This window comes from Triticum urartu, chromosome 1 (genome assembly GCF_003073215.2).
Source record: "Triticum urartu cultivar G1812 chromosome 1, Tu2.1, whole genome shotgun sequence".
Lineage (NCBI taxonomy): Eukaryota > Viridiplantae > Streptophyta > Magnoliopsida > Poales > Poaceae > Triticum > Triticum urartu.
In genome coordinates, this window is record NC_053022.1 from 42,059,232 (window position 1) to 42,084,194 (window position 24,963).

Below are 24,963 nucleotides of genomic sequence, written 5' to 3' on the forward strand. Positions count from 1 at the left end.
GCAAGTACGGCCGCATACACCACCACGCAACAACGATATCTTTCTTGGTGAAAAACAGTAGGAATGTGATGACATGGGTGTGCATTTTGACAGTGGATTTCAGTCGACTGGCATCAGTTTCATGCGACAAATACGATGCTAAAAAAAGTGCAAACTAAAAAAAAAATTTGATCTGATGGGGAAACATGAATAGGAGTACTGTTTCCAAACTCAAAGTACTACCAATCCTCTGTTTCCGACCTCAAAGTGAATGGCATGTAGGAGTACTGTTCATCATAGTACAAGGCCCCAACTGACAAAATCAGAGGCAGTAAAAGAGGCATCTGCATGGCATTGTACTACCAATGCAAAAAAGACAGAAACCTTTTCCTCTTTCTTTCGGGAAAAGAAAACAACCACCTTCCTTTTGCTCACGTAGCCCTTCCCTCCGTCTCACCCCACAAGACTGCATTTTGGCATATGGCCTCTCTGTTCTTCCCATCGCCTCACCCCTAAACCCCAACCAAACCCCTCCCTCTCCGTCGCCGTCCGTCTCCACAGAGCTCCTTCGTCCCCGTCCACGGCCGCCTGCTGCTCGCTCTCCGGTAAGGGCAAGCCCTTCCCCCTCCCCCCTTTCGAGAACAGAAGAGTCGAGGACGCGCTGATCGTTTGTTGCCGCTGCTTGTTTGCAGGGTGGTGACCATGGCGCCTGCTACTCTGTCGCCGGAGGAAGGAGCCGTCGCCAGGAACGTCGACGGGGGCCACGGGAGCACCGCGGGAACTCCGGCACGGAGGGCACGGTCCTTGCACCCGGACGTGGCGGAGTTGCTCCAGCGATCCAGTCACCGGCGGACCAGGAAGAAGGCCTCGCCGACGGCGCGCGTGGCCAAGGGCGGGGAGGTGGGGCGCGCTCGGTACGACTACGTGTTCGAGCGCGAGGACGAGGACGAGGTGGGGCTCCCGGCGCCGCCTCGGCTGGTGTGGGCCAAGGTGCGGGGCTACCACTGGTGGCCGGCGCAGGTGTTCGACCCGGCGGACGCGTCGGCGCTCGCGCTCGGGGAGCGCCGGCGGCGCGGCGCCGCCCTGGTCGCCAACTTCTGGGAGCGGACGTTCGCGTGGGAGGACGACCCGGCCGCGCTCCGCCCGTTCCGCGAGGGGTTCCCGCGCTTCGCCGCGGTGGACCGCGCCCACGTCCCGCGCTGGGGCGCCCGCAGGACCATGTCCCCGTTCGCCTCCGCCGTGGACGCCGCGCTCGGCGAGGTCGCGCGCCGCGTCGACTTGGGCCTGTCCTGCGACTGCGCCATCAGCCGCGGCGTCGCCAAGCGGCAGGTGGTCGACAACGCCGGCGTCCGGGAGGGCGCGCACGGGGCCGTGGTGGACACCGCCTTCGCCCGGGACGCGTTCCGCGGCGAGGCGTTCGTCGAGTACCTCTCCGCGCTCGCCGTCGCGCCGCTCGCCGGAGCTGACCGGCTCGAGCTCACCGTCGCCACCGCGCAGCTCAGGGCCTTCACCCGGTGGAGGGGCACCGGAGGCCTCCCCGTGTACACGGTTTGGTACGGCATCCGCGACGTTGCCGATGGCGCCATGGGGGCCACGCCGGCACGCCGTGGCCGCGCCAGTGGCACCGCCAAGAGGGGACGGCCGAGGGGCGACAGTGCCGATGGCATATGGAAGGACTCAAGGTGCATCACCAGCGGCAGAGCAAGGGAGAGCGTGGAAGACGCCCAGGAGGTGGAGAACTACGAGCCGACCACAAAGATGGGGAAGCTCATGCGCAGGGCCGCACGCCGGATGTCGCTGTCGCCGCCGGTGACCCGCAGAGCCGACCGCGCCACGCCCACTCCTCCGGCGAACGCTGCTGTGGTGACACGGTGCACAAGCGCTGCTGCCGATCATGCCGCTCAGCTGCATGACGTCACCGTCACCACCGCTGCTCCTCCTCCGGCGAAGCCGCAGCACAAGGACGAGCAGCCTCGGCTGACCGGGCTGCTGCTGAACTTCACCGGCCCGACCGCCGTCCCTCCGGCGACCGACCTCGTCGACATCTTCAGCCGGTTCGGGCCCGTGGTGGAGGCCAGGCCGGAAGGCTTCTCCGTCGCCGTGGTGATCTTCGAGAGCAGCCTGGACGCCGCGGCGGCGTTCGCGGGCACGGCCAAGATCGGCGCCCTCAGCCCCAACCTCATCAGCTTCCGCCTCGCCTACTCGCTGTCCGCTCCCGCCGCGCAGGCCGATGATTCTCCGCAGAGCCCCATGAACGCCGATGAGATGGATCACCTGCTTGATGAGGCGGAGGGCATGGATCTCCTCGACCTCCTCGCAGTCGAAGCTCTTCACTAGCTGCCTCACTCAGACTCAGGTTTTGCAGAATCACTCTGGTCTCTTCTGCTCATCCCTGACAATGTACTCCCTTTCTTGTCTGCATCATGACACATTGTAGCATTTCCTGTTCTTGTGTTACTCAATGTCGATGCTGTTTTTCTCTTGCAGGTTAGTTATTTTGGATATGAGAAGACAATGGAAGAGTCTACATGTTCAAATCAAGCAAGAAAGTTTTTGAATCTTAGGCGATGATAACCTCTAGCAGGAAAAATAGTTCAGGAAGTAGTCAGTTGTGTTGCATCCATGTGGAGTGGTGAAGTAGAATCATCACACATCAGTTACATCTTTTTGGCCTGTCTTCTACTACATGCTAGTGAGTTATCTGTGGTGCAAAGACATCTAAGTCGATGATGATTTATATCCTATCTATCCATTTGGAATTTGGACTGTTGCTGTATTGCCTGCATTATAAGCTGGGTCATTTCGATCTAAAATTTGTAGCAGAAATTTGTTTCCATGTTTCTTTTTTGGCGATGAAAATTTGTTTCCATGCTGTGTTCAATTTTTGTCTGAAATGAATGATTATACCAGTCAACGCGTTTAGATACTTGTTATCCATATTAGAAACCTTGGTAATTGGTGCATCAGCGGTAATCCAGAGAAGAACCCAGGCTTATCTGCTCTCGGTGAACAGCAAATTCAAAAACGAATTCAATTTTTTATTAAAAAAATTTAGGCATCCAAGATGCTTGGGTTCGTGGCCGTTCTTTTTTCTTTGCCACGAGCTCCTCGGATGTCATTTTACCGTGAAAATTTGCATGCACCTGAGCGTCTTGGTTGATTAAAAAATTCAGGGTCCGTTTGGGAGCTCAGTTTTTTCGAAGTACTTTGAGAATACTTCAGTTTCTAAAAATACTAAAGTATTAAATACTTCAGGCTGTTTGGCCCCAACAAAAAATGCAGTTTTATATACTTCGGTATTGCTAGAAACTGCACTAATTTTGAAGTATGTAAAAAAGAGGTCCGGACCTCTTTTTTTTAAACTGAAGTATTTGTTGCCCGGGCATGTAAATACTTCAGTATCTGAATACTTCGATTTTAGTTTTGTTGCCAAACTAGGCCTCAGTTGTTTTGTTTTTTCTACTATTATTTTTGAATTTACTGTTCATGGACATGTGTAGATGAGACTCTTCTTCGAATCATTGTTCTCCATGCTTTTACTTTTGGCATAAATAAATGTCAAATTACACAACTTAATTCAATTCATCACAAGTTATGCGTGCTGCGAGAGACTCCCAGAACATAAAAAGGAGGACCGAACCGGGCCAGACCAGTGAACGGTCGGTTGGTCCATTGCAGAAAACCGGCGGACTTGCGTCCTGTACCGCATGAATCTAGGGAGATGGCTCCGGCACGAAGGAAGAGGGCCCACGGCAATTGGTACCATCTTGATATTAATGTATTACCCTACGTAAAAAAGAACTACTAAAACATCAACATGTTCGGAGTCACACATTGTCATTTCAATAACCTTTGATTATCAAACATCATTAACATATTTCCAGTGTTGGGGTTGTCAAGGTATCACGTTACAAACACCTTGACCGTTGCAGTAGCAAATCAAACCATGGCCTTGAGGCATGTGCTCACAGATACCTGAAGGTACTCATCCCACTAGTCTAGGGCACAGAAGCATCCTAGTAACAGCCGTGCACTTCTGGAGACCAGAGAACTCAATGTGTCCGATGACATCCTCTTTAGCTTGAAGTAAGCATCGTAGGCACTGATGCCACTTCTTGAGCTTGCGTTCATTTTCCCCTTGAAGAGGAAAGGGTGATGCAACAAAGTAGAGATAACTATCTCCCTCAGTTAAGAACCAATGTATCAATCCAGTAGGAGGTACAAGCAAGTCCCCGATAGATGCACCTCCACAAACTAGCAAACACTTGCACACAACGCGAAAAAGGGGTTGTCAATCCCTTCACGGTCACTAGCAAGAGTGAGATCTGATGGAGATAAAAGGCAAAATAAAGTAAATATAGATAAATTGCAGTAAGGTGTTTTGGGTTTTTGGTTTTATAGATCTGAAAATATATGATAAGAAATAGACCCCGGGGGCCATAGTTTTCACTAGAGGGATAGATCCAATTAATATGGTAAAAAACATCTTTTTATCCTTAATGGCAACAATACAAATGCGTGCCTCGCTACCCCTACTGTCACTGGGTGAGGACACCGCAAGGTTGAACCCATCACAAAGCACCTCTCCCATTGCAAGAAAAAGCAATCTAGTTGGCCAAACCAAATCGATAGATCAGAGAGAGATGCAAAGCTATCTTAATCATGTATAAAAGAGTTCAGAGAAGACTCAAATAATATTCATAAATAATCTGACCATCAATCCACAATTCATCGAATCTCAACAAACGCACCGCAAAAGAAGATTACCTCGAATAAATCTCCAAAAACGAGGAGAACATTGTATTGAAGATCAAAGAGAGAGAGAGAAGAAGCCATCTAGCTACTAGCTGTGGACCCGTAGATCTGTGGTAAACTACTCACACATCATCGGAAGGGCAACAAGGTTGGTGTAGAGGCCCTCCGTGATCGAATCCCCCTCTGGCAGAGTGCCAGAAAAGGCCCCAAGATGGGATCTCACGAGAACAGAATCTTACGGCGGCGACAAAGTATTTTTGGTGTGCCCTCTGATGTAAGGGGAATATTTGGGTATTTATAGAGCCGGGATTAGGGTTAGGAGGTGTGCGAGGGCCCCACAAGCCTAGGGCGCCCCCGGGGCACGCCCTGAGGGCTTGTGGCTCCCTCGTGGGTCTTCTGGTCTCTTCCCGAAGCTTCATGGTTGTCTTCTGGTCCAAGAAAAATCCTCAAAAAGTTTCGTTCTGTTTGAACTCCGTTTGGTATTGATTTCTGTAGAAGACAAAAACAAGGAAAAAACAGCAACTGGCACTGGGCACTGGGCACTAGGTTAATAGGTTAGTCCCAGAAAATGATATAAAATATCATATTAATGCATATACAACATCCAAGATAGATAATATAATAGCATGGAACAATAAAAAATTATAGATATGTTGGAGACGTATGAAGCATCCCAAGCTTAATTCATGCTCGTCCTCGGGTAGGTAAATGGCAAAAACAGAATTTTATATTTGGAATGCTACCTAACATATAATTCAATGTAATTTTTCTTATTATGGCATGAAAATTCATATCCATAAGATTCAAAAAAATAATTTAATATTGACATAAAACAATAATACTTCAAGCGTACTAATAAAGCAATCATGTATTCTCAAAATATCATGGCTGAAGAAAGTTATCCCTACAAAATCATATAATCTTGTCATGCTCTATCTTCATCAAACATTCTTTTTTTCTTCAGTTGCAATGGAATACCGTCCTCCTAATGGTTTCATGAGCTTCCTTCAGGTCCAAAATCATCCCAACATCACCTTCCAGCCCCTCAACAACTTGGTTTTCAATATCTGATGTTCTGCACATAGCAGCCGCCGCCATCATCCAGGTACCACCCTCTTCCATCAATGTCTGATCCCAGGACCTCAACTCCATCGAACAAGCGAAAACGAGTCACAGTCGATGTGGAAGCATATGATGAAAATAGGCTGAGGTTGTACTATACAAAACATGAGGATATCAGATTGGTAAGCCCCCCAAATCCTCTTATTCTTGTCAAGTAGACATCAAACATAACTCATGTTTTGCTACCTAAGAATTTATCTTGGCTAGTTCTCCTAGTTTTATACTCTTGGACATGCATCTTGTCTTTTGTTTAGTCAAATTTAACATTATGCTTACTTCCTTTTGTGCAGGTGAGTGCTTGGTTGTGCAACTCTGTGAATCCAGTCGATGGGAATGCAAAGAAGGGAGAATACTACTTGAAGGAGGTTGCTGATACATACAACAACACAACCGAGAGTGATCGACATAGGGACGTGAAGCACCTCAAGAACCATTGATACAAAACAACAAAGAAGGTAACCTCTTTCAATGGCTGCTATAACAAGACGGGAAACACCTATGCGAGTGGCCACTGTGATAAACAATTTATGCAACAAGTTGTAGACCTGCACCACAGCCGCAATGGACACACCAGTTCATGTATGTGCATTGGTGCGAAGCTGTGAAAGACATCCAAAAGTGGAAGATTCATGTATACACAGAAGGGGATGGAACAATGAGGTCAGCACCAATACCAACTGAGACTGCTCAGCGTCCCCCAGGAACAAAGAGGAAGAAGAAAGCTACATGAAAGGATAAGGAAGCCCATACTGAAAGATCGTGGATGTCGCCTAGAGGGGGGGGGTGAATAGGCGCTTTAAACTAATTACGGTTTAGGCTAGAACAAATGCGGAATAAACCTAGCGGTTAATTTGTCAAGCACAAAACCTACAACAACTAGGCTCACCTATGTGCACCAATAACTTATGCTAAGCAAGATAAACTACTAGGTGATAGCAAGATATATGATAAGAAACAATATGGCTATCACAAAGTAAAGTGCATAAGTAAAGAGTTCGGGTAAGAGATAACCGAGGCACGCGGAGACGACGATGTATCCCGAAGTTCACACCCTTGCGGATGCTAATCTCCGTTTGGAGCGGTGTGGAGGCACAATGCTCCCCAAGAAGCCACTAGGGCCACCGTAATCTCCTCACGCCCTCGCACAATGTAAGATGCCGTGATTCCACTAAGGGACCATTGAGGGCGGTCACCGAACCCGTACAAATGGCAACCCTTGGGGGCGGTCACCGAACCCGTACACTTTGGCAACCCTTGGGGGCGGTCACCGGTACCCGTCAAATTGCTCGGGGCGATCTCCACAACCTAATTGGAGACCCCGACGCTTGCCCGGAGCTTTACACCACAATGATTGAGCTCCGAAAAACACCAACCGTTTAGGGCGCCAAGGCACCCAAGAGGAACAAGCTCTAGGGTGCCCAAACACCCAAGAGTAATAAGCTTCTCAAACTTCACTTCCACGTATCACCGTGGAGAACTCAAACCGATGCACCAAATGCAATGGCAAGGGCACACAGAATGCCCAAGTCCTTCTCTCTCAAATCCCACCGAAGCAACTAATGCTAGGGAGGAAAATGAGAGGAAGAACAAGAAGGAGAACACCAAGAACTCCAAGATCTAGATCCAAGGGGTTCCCCTCACAAAGAGGAGAAAGTGATTGGTGGAAACGTGGATCTAGATCTCTTCTCTCTTTTCCCTTAAGAACTAGCAAGAATCATTGGAGGGATTGAGAGTTAGAAATCTCTAAGAAGGTCAACAATGGGGGAAGAACACGAGCTCAAAGGATAAAGTTCATTGGGGAAGAAGACCCCCTTTTATAGGTGGGGAAAAATCCAACCGTTATGCTCACAGCCCGCACAGAGCGGTACTACCGCTCCAAGGAGCGGTACTACCGCTAGGGCGGAAGTACCCCTTTGAAAAACAACAACGAGGAGGCAAAAGGCCACAAGAACCGCCGGAGCGGTACTACCGCTCGTCCTCACGGTACTACCGCTCGACCTCACGGTACTACCGCAAATGGTAGCGGTACTACTGCTTGCGAGCGGTACTAAAAAAATACATCCGGGCCTACCACCGCAAGACTTGGGACGAGTTTTTGGTCCGGAGCGGTACTACCGCTGTAGGAGCCGCGGTAGTACTGCTCTGGAGCGGTAGTAAAAAATTACATCCGCTCCAATTCGCGGTAGTACCGCTGCAGCACCGAAAACATCATAGAAGACGCATGCGAACTCCGTTTTCGATGAACTCAAGCTTGTCATCAATATGACCATAAGCTCTAAGACTCACAAAGAGAATCAAACAAGAACCAAGAAACATGATGCAAGGATGCAATGGTTTGAGCTCTCGATGAACGATACGATCAAGCTACTCACTTGAGAGCCCCCCTTGATAGTACGGCTATCGATCCTATAACCCGGTCTCCCAACTACCACCATGAGACCGGTAAAATAGAAAACCTATCAAGGGCAAACCTTTGCCTTGCACATGATCCACTTGAGTTAGATTATGACGATCTTGTCCTCCTCAAGATGGACCACCTTTCTTTATTGCGTTGGGTCGATGAAGACTAGATGATTGCTCCCCCATACTCCACTATGGGTGAGCCACTCTTCGGCACATCTTCACGAGTCCATTGACACCACAATGGATGGCAAGCTTCAAGCACTTGATCTCTTCGTGATTCTCCACTTGAAATTGCACACGGCAATCTTGATGACGATCACCACTTGATGTCATCCTTCCCATGGGTTGTATGATATCATCCTCTTAACGTAAGCCCATGGACACGTACCTAACCCCACATAGACTCTCACATAGACCATGGGTTAGTACACAAAGTGCAATGGACAATGCTTATCATACCATGGGATCACTTGATCCCTCTCGGTACATCTTCTACTCTTTGTGAGTTGATCAACTTGATTCAATCTTGACTTAGTCTTGATCAACCTTGAATCTTTCCAACTCTTTTCGTTTGGATGATGTCTTGAAGGTAAACATGAATGATCACACAATCTTCTTCTTCAAGACATGCTTGCAATAAGCTCAACTCTCAAATGACCAATCTTTGGATAATTCCTTGAATAGCACCTTGGTCGACACAAACTCTCAATGAAACCAACACATGTACTCCAAGAAAAGCCTATGGACAAAACCTTCAAATATAACTCAAGGAAACCATTAGTCCATAGAGATTGTCATCAATTACCAAAACCAAACATGGGGGCACCGCATGTTCTTTCAATCTCCCCCATTTTGGTAATTGATGACAATCACTTTCACGAGAGTTTATACAAGGAATTATGCATCACCAAGCAATGCAACAACCAATAATGCATGTGTATGAGATGCAAATGCTTAGGAACAGAACCAAAGCAAGGAGAAAACTCTGAAGACTTCTCCACAAAACTCTCTGAAACTTCTCCCCCATTGGCATCGATTGCCAAAATGGGCGAAAAGCATAGAAGGCCAATATAAATTGTGTTCCTCCATAAATTGTGTATTTCTCAACAAGAGAGTGGAATGCAATACACATATCCAACGGTAATACTTGGAGGAAGACCAACTATATTGAGGCACCAAGATTGCTAAAGGAATGATATGCCACAAGGACATAACAAAGAGAGAAACAAGCAATCAAGCAATCAAAAGATACCAATTGAAGCAAGCTCAAAAGATACCAATTGAACCAACTAGGCCAAAGATCCTACGAGCTACATGAATAAAAGATATTATGATATGAGCAAAGGAGTGTTCTAAAGAAACTAGAGAGGCTCCCCATGATTTGTGTGTTGGGGAACGTAGCAATAATTCAAAATTTTCCTACGTGTCACCAAGATCAATCTATGGAGTCATCTAGCAACGAGGGAGGAGTGGATCTACATACCCTTGTAGATCGCGCGCGGAAGCGTTCAAGAGAACGGGGTTGATGGAGTCGTACTCGTCGTGATCCAAATCACCGATGATCCTAGCGCCGAACGGACGGCACCTCCGCGTTCAACACACGTACGGAGCAGCGACGTCTCCTCCTTCTTGATCCAGCAAGGGGGAGGAGAGATTGATGGAGATCCAGCAGCACGGCGGCGTGGTGGTGGAAGTAGCGGGATTCCAACAGGGCTTCGCCAAGCGCTGCGGGAGGAGGGAGATGTGTCACGGGAGGGAGAGGGAGGCGCCAGGGCTTAGGTATGGCTGCCCTCCCTTCCCCCCACTATATATAGGGCCAAGGGAGAGGGGGGGGCGCAGCCTTGGCCCTTCCTCCAAGGAAGGGTGCGGCTAGGGAGGAGTCCATCCTCCCCAAGGCACCTAGGAGGTGCCTTCCCCCTTTAGGACTCTTCCTTTCCCTTATCTCTTGGCGCATGGGCCTCTTGGGGCTGGTGCCCTTGGCCCATATAGGTCAAGGCGCACACCCCTACAGCCCATGTGGCCCCCCGAGGTGGCTTGGTGGACCCCCGGACCCCTTTCGGCACTCCCGGTACAATACCGATAATGCGCGAAACTTTTCCGGTGACCAAAACAAGACTTCCCATATATAAATCTTGACCTCCGGACCATTCCGCAACTCCTCGTGACGTCCGGGATCTCATCCGGGACTCCGAACAACTTTCGTGTTACCGCATACTAATATCTCTATAACCCTAGCGTCATCGAACCTTAAGTGTGTAGACCCTACGGGTTCGGGAACCATGCAGACATGACCGAGATGACTCTCCGGTCAATAACCAACAGCGGGATCTGGATACCCATGTTGGCTCCCACATGTTCCACGATGATCTCATCGGATGAACCACGATGTCAAGGACTTAATCAATCCCGTATACAATTCCCTTTGTCTAGCGGTACGATACTTGCCCGAGATTCGATCGTCGGTATCCCGATACCTTGTTCAATCTCGTTACCGGCAAGTCTCTTTTACTCGTTCCGTAACACATCATCCCATGATCAACTCCTTGATCACATTGTGCACATTATGATGATGTCCTACCGAGTGGGCCCAGAGATACCTCTCCGTTTACACGGAGTGACAAATCCCAGTCTCGATTCGTGCCAACCCAACAGACACTTTCGGAGATACCTGTAGTGTACCTTTATAGCCACCCAGTTACGTTGTGACGTTTGGCACACCCAAAGTATTCCTACGGTATCTGGGAGTTGCACAATCTCATGGTCTAAGGAAATGATACTTGACATTAGAAAAGCTTTAGCATACGAACTACACGATCTTTGTGCTAGGCTTAGGATTGGGTCTTGTCCATCACATCATTCTCCCAATGATGTGATCCCGTTATCAACGACATCCAATGTCCATGGTCAGGAAACCGTAACCATCTATTGATCAACGAGCTAGTCAACTAGAGGCTTACTAGGGACATGGTGTTGTCTATGTATCCACACATGTATCTGAGTTTCCTATCAATACAATTCTAGCATGGATAATAAACGATTATCATGAACAAGGAAATATAATAATAACCAATTTATTATTGCTTCTAGGGCATATTTCCAACATTGTGCACACATAAGAATATTTGAATTTGGAAACAAAGTGCACAAAATAGGATCATAGCTCCCCCAAAATCAATAGAAACTTACAACAAGTGCAAGTGAGCATATAGGAAACTAAGCCTAGTACATGTAACAAACACATGGTAGAGCAATAGGTGAAAGAGGCAACTTAAGCATGGGATCAACCAAAATGATGTGTGTGAGTCAAGGCAATGCACTTGAGAAGACTAATGTATGGATGAGCATTAAGCATCAATAGAGTCTTGAAAGAATGATGCAACACAGTGCAAGGCCTATCATTCCCACACACAACAAGCAAATGGGTTCACAAGCTTACTAATAAGCATATAGAGAACCTATGCTTGTGACAACCCGTGGCGAAGATAGAAGATGAAAGCCTCATCAAGACGAGGGATACCAATTAAGATGGAAAAAGCCTTGTAGAGATAAGTATGAGGAAAATAATCTTCACCACACAAGAGTGCATCAAGATGCAACGAGATACAATACGCACTCAAGGAAAAAGCTTTCACGGAGCCACCAAAGAAATAACATAAGAAAGGCAAGGTGGGCGTGAAAGAAAGGATATCATCTAAAGATGTAATTTCTCTCAAGTGTATAAGGTTCTAGGTAGACGAAATCATGATGATATATATCTACAAAGAAGGATGTACACCCGAAATAGTTACAACATGAAGGAACAAGATATCCAAACGGAAGTCATACATATACCAATAAGATATTTGCTTGAGAGCATAGCGCAAGGCTAGATATGGTCTTATTGCATATAAATGAATTCCAACCACACGAACATCAAAGACATCACAACTAGCAACAAGACATCATTGTTGGGATGCTTTGAGAAAGGAAACAAGTATAACAAGAGAGAATGGATAACATGCCATGATACAACCTACGAAAGGTTGATGCAAGAAATGTGTGCATGAAGTAGATGATGATACTTGTTACCGAGATACCATTGGATGGATGTAGTAGATGCCAATTAAAGGTAGATAGTAGTTCATTAATCATCCTAGCTTGACTCCAATAAGCACATGGTGACACCACCTTCCTTGTGAGTGAGCCGAGCATCCAATGCATCTCCACTTGTTCCTAGAACAACAACACAAACAAAATGGTACCCAAACTCATTGGGACCAAAGAGTTAGAGAACCAACAACACATAGGACAAACTCCACATAAATATGTGCATATAGATATGAAAATGAATTTCATGCACATCTCATCCAATTTGAGACTTGGTGGAGTTCCCCCTATATATTGGGTCAAAGAAAGAAAACAAGCCAAAGAAACTACAAGAAGTAAATATGCATGCTCAATACTTTCAAGAACCGAGACCAAAAGACAAAGAAATACCAAGCGAAGAAAAGTTACCAAATGAATAAATCATCACTTGGAGGATATCCATAAAAGATACATCAAGGAATGAGATATCCATTGATACACTCAAAAAGAAAGATGTCAAACTCCAAAAAGAGAGAATGGTTCCAAACAAACCAAGCCCTCTATAGAGTTTCATGATGGCACAAAGCACCAAAAAGAAACGGCTTGCCTTCCACAAACACACACTTGATAAGGATCACAAGATGAGTGTTTTATAGAGAATAGGATGGCTCCCCCAAGACTAGTGCATTATAGAGAATTTGCATTTGAATACAAAATGCACGGGGTGGGATCACCACTTTCACGATATCTAGAAAACACTAGACAAGGTCAAGAAATCAACAAGATCCACAAGTGGTATGGAATACAATGGGAGTTGACACAATCCTAGGCAAGAGAAAAAGCAAATAAAAGCAAAGGCCAATGTAAAGATGATCAATAATTTCTACCACACATAAGTGAGTACCAATTGTCAAAAGACAAGAAATATTTGGAAATAATTACCGGTGGTAGATAAAAAGGATATCCAACATCATCTTCACACCAAACAAAAAGCAAATTGCAACTTGTAGAGCTAACATGCCACCTAGGAACAAGATAATTTACAATATCAATTCTAGGTGACAATATCTCAAATGTACACATTTTCTAGGCTAGTAATATACACATAGCATATTACTCCCCCATAATGTGATACCAATTAACGATAAACAAGAGGCAAAATAATGATCCAACACGAGATAATTAATGGACAATATAGAATTTGAATTTCTCATGAGAAGACATACCACATAGCGACTAGATAATCTTGAAATATCAATACTAGATGGTATTACTCATGTACACACATATATAGGATTGTGAGGTGCACAAAGCACATCACTCCCCCATAATGGGATATTCCATTAATCTCTCACAAGAGCAAACTAAGAAAAGAACAAGATGCAAAAGGCTCAATGCATGACACACACGTACATGATGTGCAAACCAACACACACATACTTGATTGCACAAGATAATCAAGTTGGAAGCACAACATATACAAACACATGCAAGGAACAAGCCCAAAGATGCAAAGGGGTAAGTAACTATCAATGTGAACACTTTAAGCACGAGTTACCGCATGGAGAAACATTGGATATAAGATAGAAACTTGATAATTCAAATAACTTGGCTTGAGACAATTAGAATGATGAAGTCCCCTTAATTCTTCATAAAGTAGCCAAGTCTCCAGTGCCCTCCAACAACACCTATTGATCAAGTTTGAGCTTGTTGGTCCCCAACCAAGTTGGGTCCTAAGAGGTTAGTCACAATAGGCTTGGCTACCCAAATGGTTCTCTTCTTGACACCACTTTGAGTACCAACAACTTTCGCAAACACATTGCCAACCTTATCCTTCCCAAGAGAATAGATATCATCAATAATAATTGGGTTGGATAAGTTACCACTAGTGCATGAAGAGGCAAGGTGACCTTTCTCACGACATAAGTAGCAACGTCTACTCTTCACTTTCTTCTCACTTGATTTCTCAACTTGAGAAGCATTAGCTTGAGGATTCTTGGGAAGAGGACTTTCTTCAACTTGTGGTTGAGCATGAGATCGAACTTGTGGCCGCTTCCCTTGTTGCTTGTCACTAATGGCCTTCTTCTTCAATGGGCAAGATCTAACATGATGCCCTTCTACTTTGCACTTGAAGCAAACAATTTTGGCCGAATTCTTGACTTGTTCTTGGCCCTTCTTTTTGTTCACTGTGGACTTCTTCTTGTTATTGTTGGAGTTGAATCCAAGTCCACCTTTGTCATTGGGGGATTTTTGCACACTCAAGATATTGTTGAGTGTGAATTTTCCTTCATGACTCTTTTCCAAGTCTTTCTTCAAAGAAGTGACTTGGGCCTTGAGCTCTTTGATTTTCTCTGTATGGTTAGTCTCAACACAAGTACTAGAGGAAGTATAAGCTTCATCGTTAGAGCAACAGGGCAAGGAAAGCAATCCATCACAAGATGTACCAATGTTATGCATGGATGAATCGCGAGGACTAGCACAAGGCAATATAGCATTTTGACCAAAAGTAGTGCTAGTATCCACATGAGGCTCACTAGATGTTACCTTAGCAAGCATGGACTCATGAGCTATCTTTAGCACATTATGGGATACTAGAAGATCATCATGAGAGCTTGTGAGGTTTACATGATTTTCTTACAACATCCCATAATTGCTAGATAGCAACTCAAGTTGAGCCCTTAGCTCAACATTCTCCTTTAATATGGATGCTTCACAAGAGATAGAGTTAGTAGCACAAGCATCATCATTAGCAACAAGAGGAGAAGACAACTTGGCAAGCTCTTTTGAATATGAAGCTTTAAGTTGAGCATGAGACTCGGTGAGTTTTATGAGCTCACCCTTGATGACCCTTGAGCCATTTTCGAGGTGCTCAAAATCCTCAAGGAGTCTAGCATGAGCAACTTCAAGCTTAGCATTTTTAGTTTTGAAACCATTGGCCACCTTGAGTGCTCTATCATGAGATTCCTTTATTCTAGATAATTCTAGAGCAAAGGTCTCCTCAAGAGATTCGGATGTGGTTTGTTCATGTTCAAGAGCTTGAGATAGCTCCACGATCTCATTTGCGTAATCACGCTCATGAGCTTCCATTTTCTCAATGGTGAACTCATGCTCCTCTAGATGAGATTCCAACTCCTCAATGTATTTCTTGCCTTCAATGGCAAGAGACATGATTTCCATGAAGTTGGAACGAGCAAGTTTATTTTTGTGAAGAGCTTTAAAAATCATTTCCCCGTTAGTTTTTAAGGAGGCAACATTATCATTCTCTTCATCATAATCAACATCATCATCACTCTTGCCATCATCACAAGATATATTGGGATTCAAAGTGGGAGATACCTTTGAAGCCTTGGCCATAAGGCAAAATGCAATAGATGATGATGTAGGATCCGTTGAAGCACCATTCAAGACCACATCTTGTTCCATGGGGTGTCGGGTTTCCTCTACATTGTTAGCACAACAATTCAAGGACATATATGCATTTTATAATGGCAACAAGACATAGTAAACATATCATCATGAGATTTAGTCAAGCAATTTCTACATGATATGCAAGGACTATCAACACAAGCATGTGAAACATTTGGAGTGATCGAAGTGTTAAAGCCCAAAGAAGGAGCATTGCAATAAGATAGTGATGAAGGATCATCCACAATAAACATACTATCATCATTGCAATGACCAACACTACTCACCATATCATTACCTTGTGGCAAGCCACATGTAGGTGAAGTAGAAGAAGTTGAGAAGACTATACGGCCGGATGTGGAGGGAGAACAATCATCCCCACAAAACTTGGACACGCCATATTTATCTTGAAGCTTTGTCCACAACTCATGAGCATCCCGGAACGGCATGAGTTGAAATATAACTACATTGCTCAAAGCATTGAAAAGCACATTAGAAGCTTGAGCATTGAGATAAGAGTTTTTCTCATCCTCTAAAGATAATATTTGAGGATCCTTTGGAGGAGAAAAACCCATATCTACAATTTGCTCTAAATTTGGGTCCATGACCCTAAAGAGATTAAGCATGCGAATTACCCAAACATCAAAATTTGTGCCATCGAAACTAAGAGTGTGAGAGAATCCTAATCCCCTAGTCGACATCTTTACTCTCTAGGCGGTTAAGCCTAACAAAGAGAGACGAGGCTCTGATACCAATTGAAAGATCGTGGATGTCGCCTAGAGGGGGGGGTGAATAGGCGCTTTAAACTAATTACGGTTTAGGCTAGAACAAATGCGGAATAAACCTAGCGGTTAATTTGTCAAGCACAAAACCTACAACAACTAGGCTCACCTATGTGCACCAATAACTTATGCTAAGCAAGATAAACTACTAGGTGATAGCAAGATATATGATAAGAAACAGTATGGCTATCACAAAGTAAAGTGCATAAGTAAAGAGCTCGGGTAAGAGATAACCGAGGTACGCGGAGACGACGATGTATCCCGAAGTTCACACCCTTGCGGATGCTAATCTCCGTTTGGAGCGGTGTGGAGGCACAATGCTCCCCAAGAAGCCACTAGGGCCACCATAATCTCCTCACGCCCTCGCACAATGCAAGATGCCGTGATTCCACTAAGGGACCATTGAGGGCGGTCACCGAACCCGTACAAATGGCAACCCTTGGGGGCGGTCACTGAACCCATACACTTTGGCAACCCTTGGGGCGGTCACCGGTACCCGTCAAATTGCTTGGCGCAATCTCCACAACCTAATTGGAGACCCCGACGCTTGCCCGGAGCTTTACACCACAATGATTGAGCTCCGAACAACACCAACCATCTAGGGCGCCAAAGCACCCAAGAGGAACAAGCTCTAGGGTGCCCAAACTGAAGGAAATATGCCCTAGAGGCAATAATAAAGTTATTATTTATTTCCTTATATCATGATAAATGTTTATTATTCATGATAGAATTGTATTAACCGGAAACATAATACATGTGTGAATACATAGACAAACAGAGTGTCACTAGTATGCCTCTACTAGACTAGCTCGTTAATCAAAGATGGTTATGTTTCCTAACCATGGACAAAGAGTTGTTATTTTATTAATGGGATCACATCATTAGGTGAATAATCTGATTGACATGACCCATTCCATTAGCTTAGCACCCGATCGTTTAGTATGTTGCTATTGCTTTCTTCATGACTTATACATGTTCCTATGACTATGAGATTATGCAACTCCCGTTTACCGGAGGAACACTTTGTGTGCTACCAAACGTCACAACGTAACTGGGTGATTATAAAGGTGCTCTATAGGTGTCTCCAAAGGTACATGTTGGGTTGGCGTATTTCGAGATTAGGATTTGTCACTCCGATTGTCGGAGAGGTATCTCTGGGCCCTCTCGGTAATGCACATCACATAAGCCTTGCAAGAAATGCAACTAATGAGTTAGTTGTGAGATGATGTATTACGGAATGAGTAAAGAGACTTGCCGGTAACGAGATTGAACTAGGTATTGAGATACCGACGATCGAATCTCGGGCAAGTAACATACCGATGACAAAGGGAACAACGTATGTTATTATGCGGTCTGACCGATAAAAGATCTTCGTAGAATATGTAGGAGCCAATATGAGCATCCAGGTTCCGCTATTGGTTATTCACCGGAGACGTGTCTTGGTCATGTCTACATTGTTCTCGAACCCGTAGGGTCCGCACACTTAAGGTTTTGATGACAGTTATATTATGAGTTTATGCATTTTGATGTACCGAAGTTTGTTCGGAGTCCCGGATGTGATCACGGACATGACGAGGAGTCTCGAAATGGTCAAGACATAAAGATTAATATATTGGAAGCCTATATTTGGATATCGGAAGTGTTCCGGGTGAAATCGGGATTTTACCGGAGTACCGGGAGGTTACCGGAACCCCCCGGGAGGTATATGGGCCTTAGTGGGCCTTAGTGGAAAGAGAGGAGAGGTGGCCAGGGCTGGGCCGTGCGCCCCTCCCCCTAGTCCGAATAGGACAAGGAGAGGGGGCCGGCGCCCCCCTTCTTCTCTCTCTCCTCTTTCCCCCCTCCCCGAATCCTATTCCAACTAGGAAAGGGGGGAATCCTACTCCCGGAGGGAGTAGGACTCCTCCTGGCGCGCCCTCTCCTGGCCGCCGCACCCCCTTTGAACCTTTATATACGGAGGCAGGGAGCACCCCTAGAGAGACACAAGTTGATCCACGTGATCATATTCTTAGCCGTGTGCGGTGCCCCCTTCCACCATAGTCCTCGATAATATTGTAGCGGTGCTTAGGCGAAGCCCTGCGACGGTAGTACATCAAGATCGTCACCATGCCGTCGTGCTGACGGAACTCTTCCCCGACACTTTGCTGGATCGGAGTCCGGGGATTGTCATCGAGCTGAAACGTGTGCTTAGAACTCGAGGTGCCGTAGTTTCGGTGGCTTGATCGGTCGGGCGTGAAAGACGTACGACTACATCAACCACGTTGGTGCTAACGCTTCCGTTGTCGATCTACAAGGGTACGTAGATCAACACTCTCCCCTCTCCCATAGTACCGGAGAACTGTGTTTTAGTCATCTTGCCCATGAGGCACGGTTCGCAAGTACCAAGTGATTCATAATCAAGTGGTTCCAAAAGTCCATCAGTATGGAGTTTCTTCATGCGCTTTACACCGATATGACCTAAACGGCAGTGCCACAAATAAGTTGCACTATCATTATCAACTCTGCATCTTTTGGCTTCAACATTATGAATATGTGTATTACTACTATCGAGATTCAATAAGAATAGACCACTCTTCAAGGGTGCATGACCATAAAAGATATTACTCATATAAATAGAACAACCATTATTCTCTGATTTAAATGAATAACCGTCTCGCATTAAACAAGATCCAGGTATAATGTTCATGCTCAACGCTGGCACCAAATAACAATTATTTAGGTCTAATACTAATCCCGAAGGTAGATGTAGAGGTAGCGTGCCGACCGCGATCACATCGACTTTGGAACCGTTTCCCACGCGCATCGTCACCTCGTCCTTAGCCAATCTTCGCTTAATCCGTAGTCCCTTTTTTGAGTTGCAAATATTAGCAACAGAACCAGTATCAAATACCCAGGTGCTACTGCGAGCATTGGTAAGGTACACATGTATATCACATATACCTTTGTTCACCTTGCCATCCTTCTTATCCGCCAAATACTTGGGGCAGTTCCGCTTCCAGTGACCAGTCTGCTTGCAGTAGAAGCACTCAGTTTCAGGCTTAGGTCCAGACTTGGGTTTCTTCTCTTGAGCAGCAACTTGCTTGCCGTTCTTCTTGAAGTTCCCCTTCTTCTTCCCTTTGCCCTTTTTCTTGAAACTAGTGGTCTTATTGACCATCAACACTTGATGCTCCTTCTTGATTTCTACCCCCGCAGCTTTCAGCATTGCGAAGAGCTCGGGAATAGTCTTGTTCATCCCTTGCATATTATAGTTCATCACGAAGCTCTTGTAGCTTGGTGGCAGTGGTTGGAGAATTGTGTCAATGACGCAATAATCTGGAAGATTAACTCCCAATTGAATCAAGTGATTATTATACCCAGACATTTTGAGTATATGCTCACTGACAGAACTGTTCTCCTCCATCTTGCAGCTATAGAACTTATTGGAGACTTCATATCTCTCAATCCGGGCATTTGCTTGAAATATTAACTTCAACTCCTGGAACATCTCATATGCTCCATGACGTTCAAAACGTCGTTGAAGTCCCGATTCTAAGCCGTAAAGCATGGCACACTGAACTATCGAGTAGTCATCAGCTTTGCTCTGCCAGACGTTCATAACATTTGGTGTTGCTCCAGCAGCAGGCCTGGCACCCAGCGGTGCTTCCAGGACGTAATTCTTCTGTGCAGCAATGAGGATAATCCTCAGACCCAGTCCATGTAATTGCTACCATCATATTTCAACTTTGCTTTCTCAAGGAACGCATTAAAATTCAACGGAACAACAACACGAGCCATCTATCTACAATAAACATAAACAAACAAGATACTATCAGGGACTAAGTTCATGATAAATTTAAGTTCAATTAATCATATTACTTAAGAACTCCCACTTAGATAGACACCCCTCTAATCCTCTAAGTGATCACGTGATCCAAATCAACTAAACCATGTCCGATCATCACGTGAGATGGAGTAGTTTCATTGGTGAATATCACTATGTTGATCATATCTACTATATGATTCACGCTCGACCTTTCGGTCTTTGTGTTCCTGAGGCCATATCTGTATATGCTTGGCTAGTCAAGTATAACCTGAGTATTCCGCGTGTGCAACTGTTTTGCACCCGTTGTATTTGAACGTAGAGCCTATCACACCTGATCATCACGTGGTGTCTCAGCACGAAGAACTTTCGCAACGGTGCATACTCAGGGAGAACACTTCTTGATAATTTAGTGAGAGATCATCTTATAATGCTACCGTCAATCAAAGCAAGATAAGATGTATAAAAGATAAACATCACATGCAATCAATGTAAGTGATATGATATGGCCATCATCATCTTGTGCCTGTGATCTCCATCTTCGAAGCACCGTCATGATCACCATCGTCACCGGCGCGACACCTTGATCTCCATCGTAGCATCGTTGTCGTCTCGCCAATCTTATGCTTCTACGACTATCACTACCGCTTAGTAATAAAGTAAAGCATTACATCGCGATTGCATTGCATACAATAAAGCGACAACCATATGGCTCCTGCTAGTTGCCGATAACTCGGTTACAAAACATGATCATCTCATACAATAAAATTTAGCATCATGTCTTGGCCATATCACATCACAACATGCCCTGCAAAAACAAGTTAGACGTCCTCTACTTTGTTGTTGCAAGTTTTACGTGGCTGCTACGGGCTTAAGTAAGAACCAATCTCACCTACGCATCAAAACCACAATGATAGTTTGTCAAATAGGCTCCATTTTAACCTTCGCAAGGACCGGGCGTAGCCACACTCGGTTCAACTAAAGTTGGAGAGACAGTCGCCCGCAAGCCACCTATGTGCAAAGCACGTCGGGAGAACCGGTCTCGCGTAAGCATACGCGTAATGTTGGTCCGGTCGTCTCGTCCAACAATACCGCCGAACCAAAGTATGACATGCTGGTAGGCAGTATGACTTATATCGCCCACAAATCACTTGTGTTCTACTCGTGCATATAACATCAAACCATAAAACCTAGGCTCGGATGCCACTGTTGGGGAACGCAGTAATTTCAAAAAAATTCCTACGCACACGCAAGATCATGGTGATGCATAGCAACGAGAGGGGAGAATGTTATCTATGTACCCACGCAGACCGACTGCGGAAGCGTTGACGCAACGTAGAGGAAGTAGTCGTACGTCTTCTCGATCCGACCGATCCAAGCACCGTTACTCCGGCACCTTCGAGTTCTTAGCACACGTACAGCTCGATGACGATCCCCGGGCTCCGATCCAGCAAAGCGTCGGGGAGGAGTTTCGTCAGCACGACGGCGTGGTGACGATCTTGATGTTCTACCGTCGCAGGGCTTCGCCTAAGCACCGCTACAATATGATCGAGGTGGAATATGGTGGCAGGGGGCACCGCACACGGCTAAGGAACGATCTCAAGGATCAACTTGTGTGTCTAGAGGTGCCCCCCTGCCCCCGTATATAAAGGATCCAAGGGGGAGGGGGCGGCCGGCCAGGAGGAGGGCGCAGGAGGAGTCCTGCTCCTACCGGGAGTAGGACTCCCCCCCCCAATCCTAGTTGGAATAGGATTCCTCGAGGGGGAAAGAGAGAGAGGGGGGCCGGCCACCTCTCCTTGTCCTAATAGGACTAGGGGAGGGGGGAGGCGCGCGGCCCACCTTGGGCTGCCCCTTTCTCCTTTCCACTAAAGCCAACTAAGGCCCATATTGCTCCCGGGGGGTTCCGGTAACCTCCCGGTACTCCGGTAAAATCTCGATTTCACCCGGGACACTTCCGATATCCAAACATAGGCTTCCAATATATCAATCTTTATGTCTCGACCATTTCGAGACTCCTCGTCATGTCCGTGATCACATCCGGGACTCTGAACTAACTTCGGTACATCAAAATGCATAAACTCATAATAACTGTCATCGTAACGTTAAGCGTGCGGACCCTACGGTTCGAGAACAATGCAGACATGACTGAGACACATCTCCGGTCAATAACCAATAGCGGGACCTGGATGCCCATATTGGCTCGTACATATTCTACGAAGATCTTTATCGGTCAGACCGCATAACAACATACGTTGTTCCTTTTGTCATCGGTATGTTAATTGCCCGAGATTCGATCGTCGGTATCCAATACCTAGTTCAATCTCGTTACCGGCAAGTCTCTTTACTCGTTCCGTAATACATCATCTCACAACTAACATATTAGTTGTAATGCTTGCAAGGCTTATGTGATGTGCATTACCGAGAGGGCCCAGAGATACCTCTCCGACAATCGGAGTGACAAATCCTAATCTCGAAATACGCCAACCCAACATGTACCTTTGGAGACACCTGTAATGCTCCTTTATAATCACCCAGTTACGTTGTGACATTTGGTAGCACCCAAAGTGTTCCTCCGGCAAACGGGAGTTGCATAATCTCATAGTCATAGGAACATGTATAAGTCATGAAGAAAGCAATAGCAACATACTAAACGATCGTGTGCTAAGCTAATGGATTGGGTCATGTCAATCAGATCATTCAACTAATGATGTGACCTCGTTAATCAAATAACAACACTTTGTTCATGGTTAGGAAACATAACCATCTTTGATTAATGAGCTGGTCAAATAGAGGCATACTAGTGACACTCTGTTTGTCTATGTATTCACACATGTATTATGTTTCCGGTTAATACAATTCTAGCATGAATAATAAACATTTATCATGATATAAGGAAATAAATAATAACTTTATTATTGCCTCTAGGGCATATTTCCTTCAATTGCCGCATTTTATGATTATGAAATTTGGCAGATGGATGTCAAAACTGCATTCCTGAATGGATTTCTGGAAGAAGAGTTGTATATGATGCAACCAGAAGGTTTTGTCGATCCAAAGGGAGCTAACAAAGTGTGCAAGCTCCAGCGATCCATTTATGGACTGGTGCAAGCCTCTCGGAGTTGGAATAAACGCTTTGATAGTGTGATCAAAGCATTTGATTTTGTACAGACTTTTGGAGAAGCCTGTATTTACAAGAAAGTGAGTGGGAGCTCTGTAGCATTTCTGATATTATATGTGGATGACATATTACTAATTGGAAATGATATAGAATTTCTGGATAGCATAAAGGGATACTTGAATAAGAGTTTTTCAATGAAAGACCTCGGTGAAGCAGCTTACATATTAGGCATTAAGATCTATAGAGATAGATCAAGACGCTTAATTGGACTTTCACAAAGCACATACCTTGACAAAGTTTTGAAGAAGTTCAAAATGGATCAAGAAAAGAAAGGGTTCTTGCCTGTGTTACAAGGTGTGAAGTTGAGTCAGACTCAATGCCCGACCACTGCAGAAGATAGAGAGAAAATGAAAGATGTTCCCTATGCTTCAGCCATAGGCTCTATCATGTATGCAATGCTGTGTACCAGACCTGATGTGTGCCTTACTATAAGTTTAGCAGGGAGGTACCAAAGTAATCCAGGAGTGGATCACTAGATAGCGGTCAAGAACATCCTGAAATACCTGAAAAGGACTAAGGATATGTTTCTCGTATATGGAGGTGACAAAGAGCTCATTGTAAAAGGTTACGTTGATGCGAGCTTTGACACTGATCCGGACGATTCTAAATCGCAAACCGGATACGTGTTTACATTAAACGGTGGAGCTGTCAGTTGGTGCAGTTCTAAACAAAGCGTCGTAGCGGGATCTACATGTGAAGCGGAGTACATAGCTGCTTCGGAAGCAGCGAACGAAGGAGTCTGGATGAAGGAGTTCATATCCGATCTAGGTGTCATACCTAGTGCATCGGGTTCAATGAAAATCTTTTGTGACAATACTGCTGCAATTGCCTTGGCAAAGGAATCCAGATTTCACAAGAGAACCAAGCACATCAAGAGACGCTTCAATTCCATCCGGGATCTAGTCCAGGTGGGAGACATAGAGATTTGCAAGATACATACGGATTTGAATGTAGCAGATCCGTTGACTAAGCCTCTTCCACGAGCAAAACATGATCAGCACCAAGGCTCCATGGGTGTTAGAATCATTACTGTATAATCTAGATTATTGACTCTAGTGCAAGTGGGAGACTGAAGGAAATATGCCCTAGAGGCAATAATAAAGTTATTATTTATTTCCTTATATCATGATAAATGTTTATTCATGCTAGAATTGTATTAACCGAAAACATAATACATGTGTGAATACATAGACAAACAAAGTGTCACTAGTATGCCTCTACTAGACTAGATCGTTAATCAAAGATGGTTATGTTTCCTAACCATGGACAAAGAGTTTTTATTTGATTAACGGGATCACATCATTAGATGAATGATCTGATTGACATGACCCATTCCATTAGCTTAGCACCCGATCGTTTAGAATGTTGCTATTGCTTTCTTCATGACTTATACATGTTCCTATGACTATGAGATTATGCAACTCCCGTTTACCGGAGGAACACTTTGTGTGCTATCAAACGTCACAACGTAACTGGGT

The 24,963-nt window shown here is 45.2% G+C and overlaps 1 protein-coding gene across 2 annotated transcripts; it reads left to right on the forward strand.

The window, feature by feature from the left end:
• Window positions 1-422: 422 nt before the first annotated feature.
• Window positions 423-2,824, forward strand: LOC125551147. 2 transcript variants are annotated; one of them, XM_048714381.1, is made up of 3 exons: window positions 423-584; window positions 672-2,354; window positions 2,467-2,824. In XM_048714381.1, the coding sequence occupies exon 2, from the start codon at window positions 682-684 to the stop codon at window positions 2,314-2,316; it is 1,635 nt and encodes a 544-aa protein (XP_048570338.1). In that variant the 5' UTR covers window positions 423-584; window positions 672-681; the 3' UTR covers window positions 2,317-2,354; window positions 2,467-2,824. The 2 variants fall into 2 exon arrangements, with proteins under 2 accessions (XP_048570338.1, XP_048570291.1); XM_048714334.1 differs by having other exon boundaries at window positions 672-2,335.
• Window positions 2,825-24,963: the final 22,139 nt, after the last annotated feature.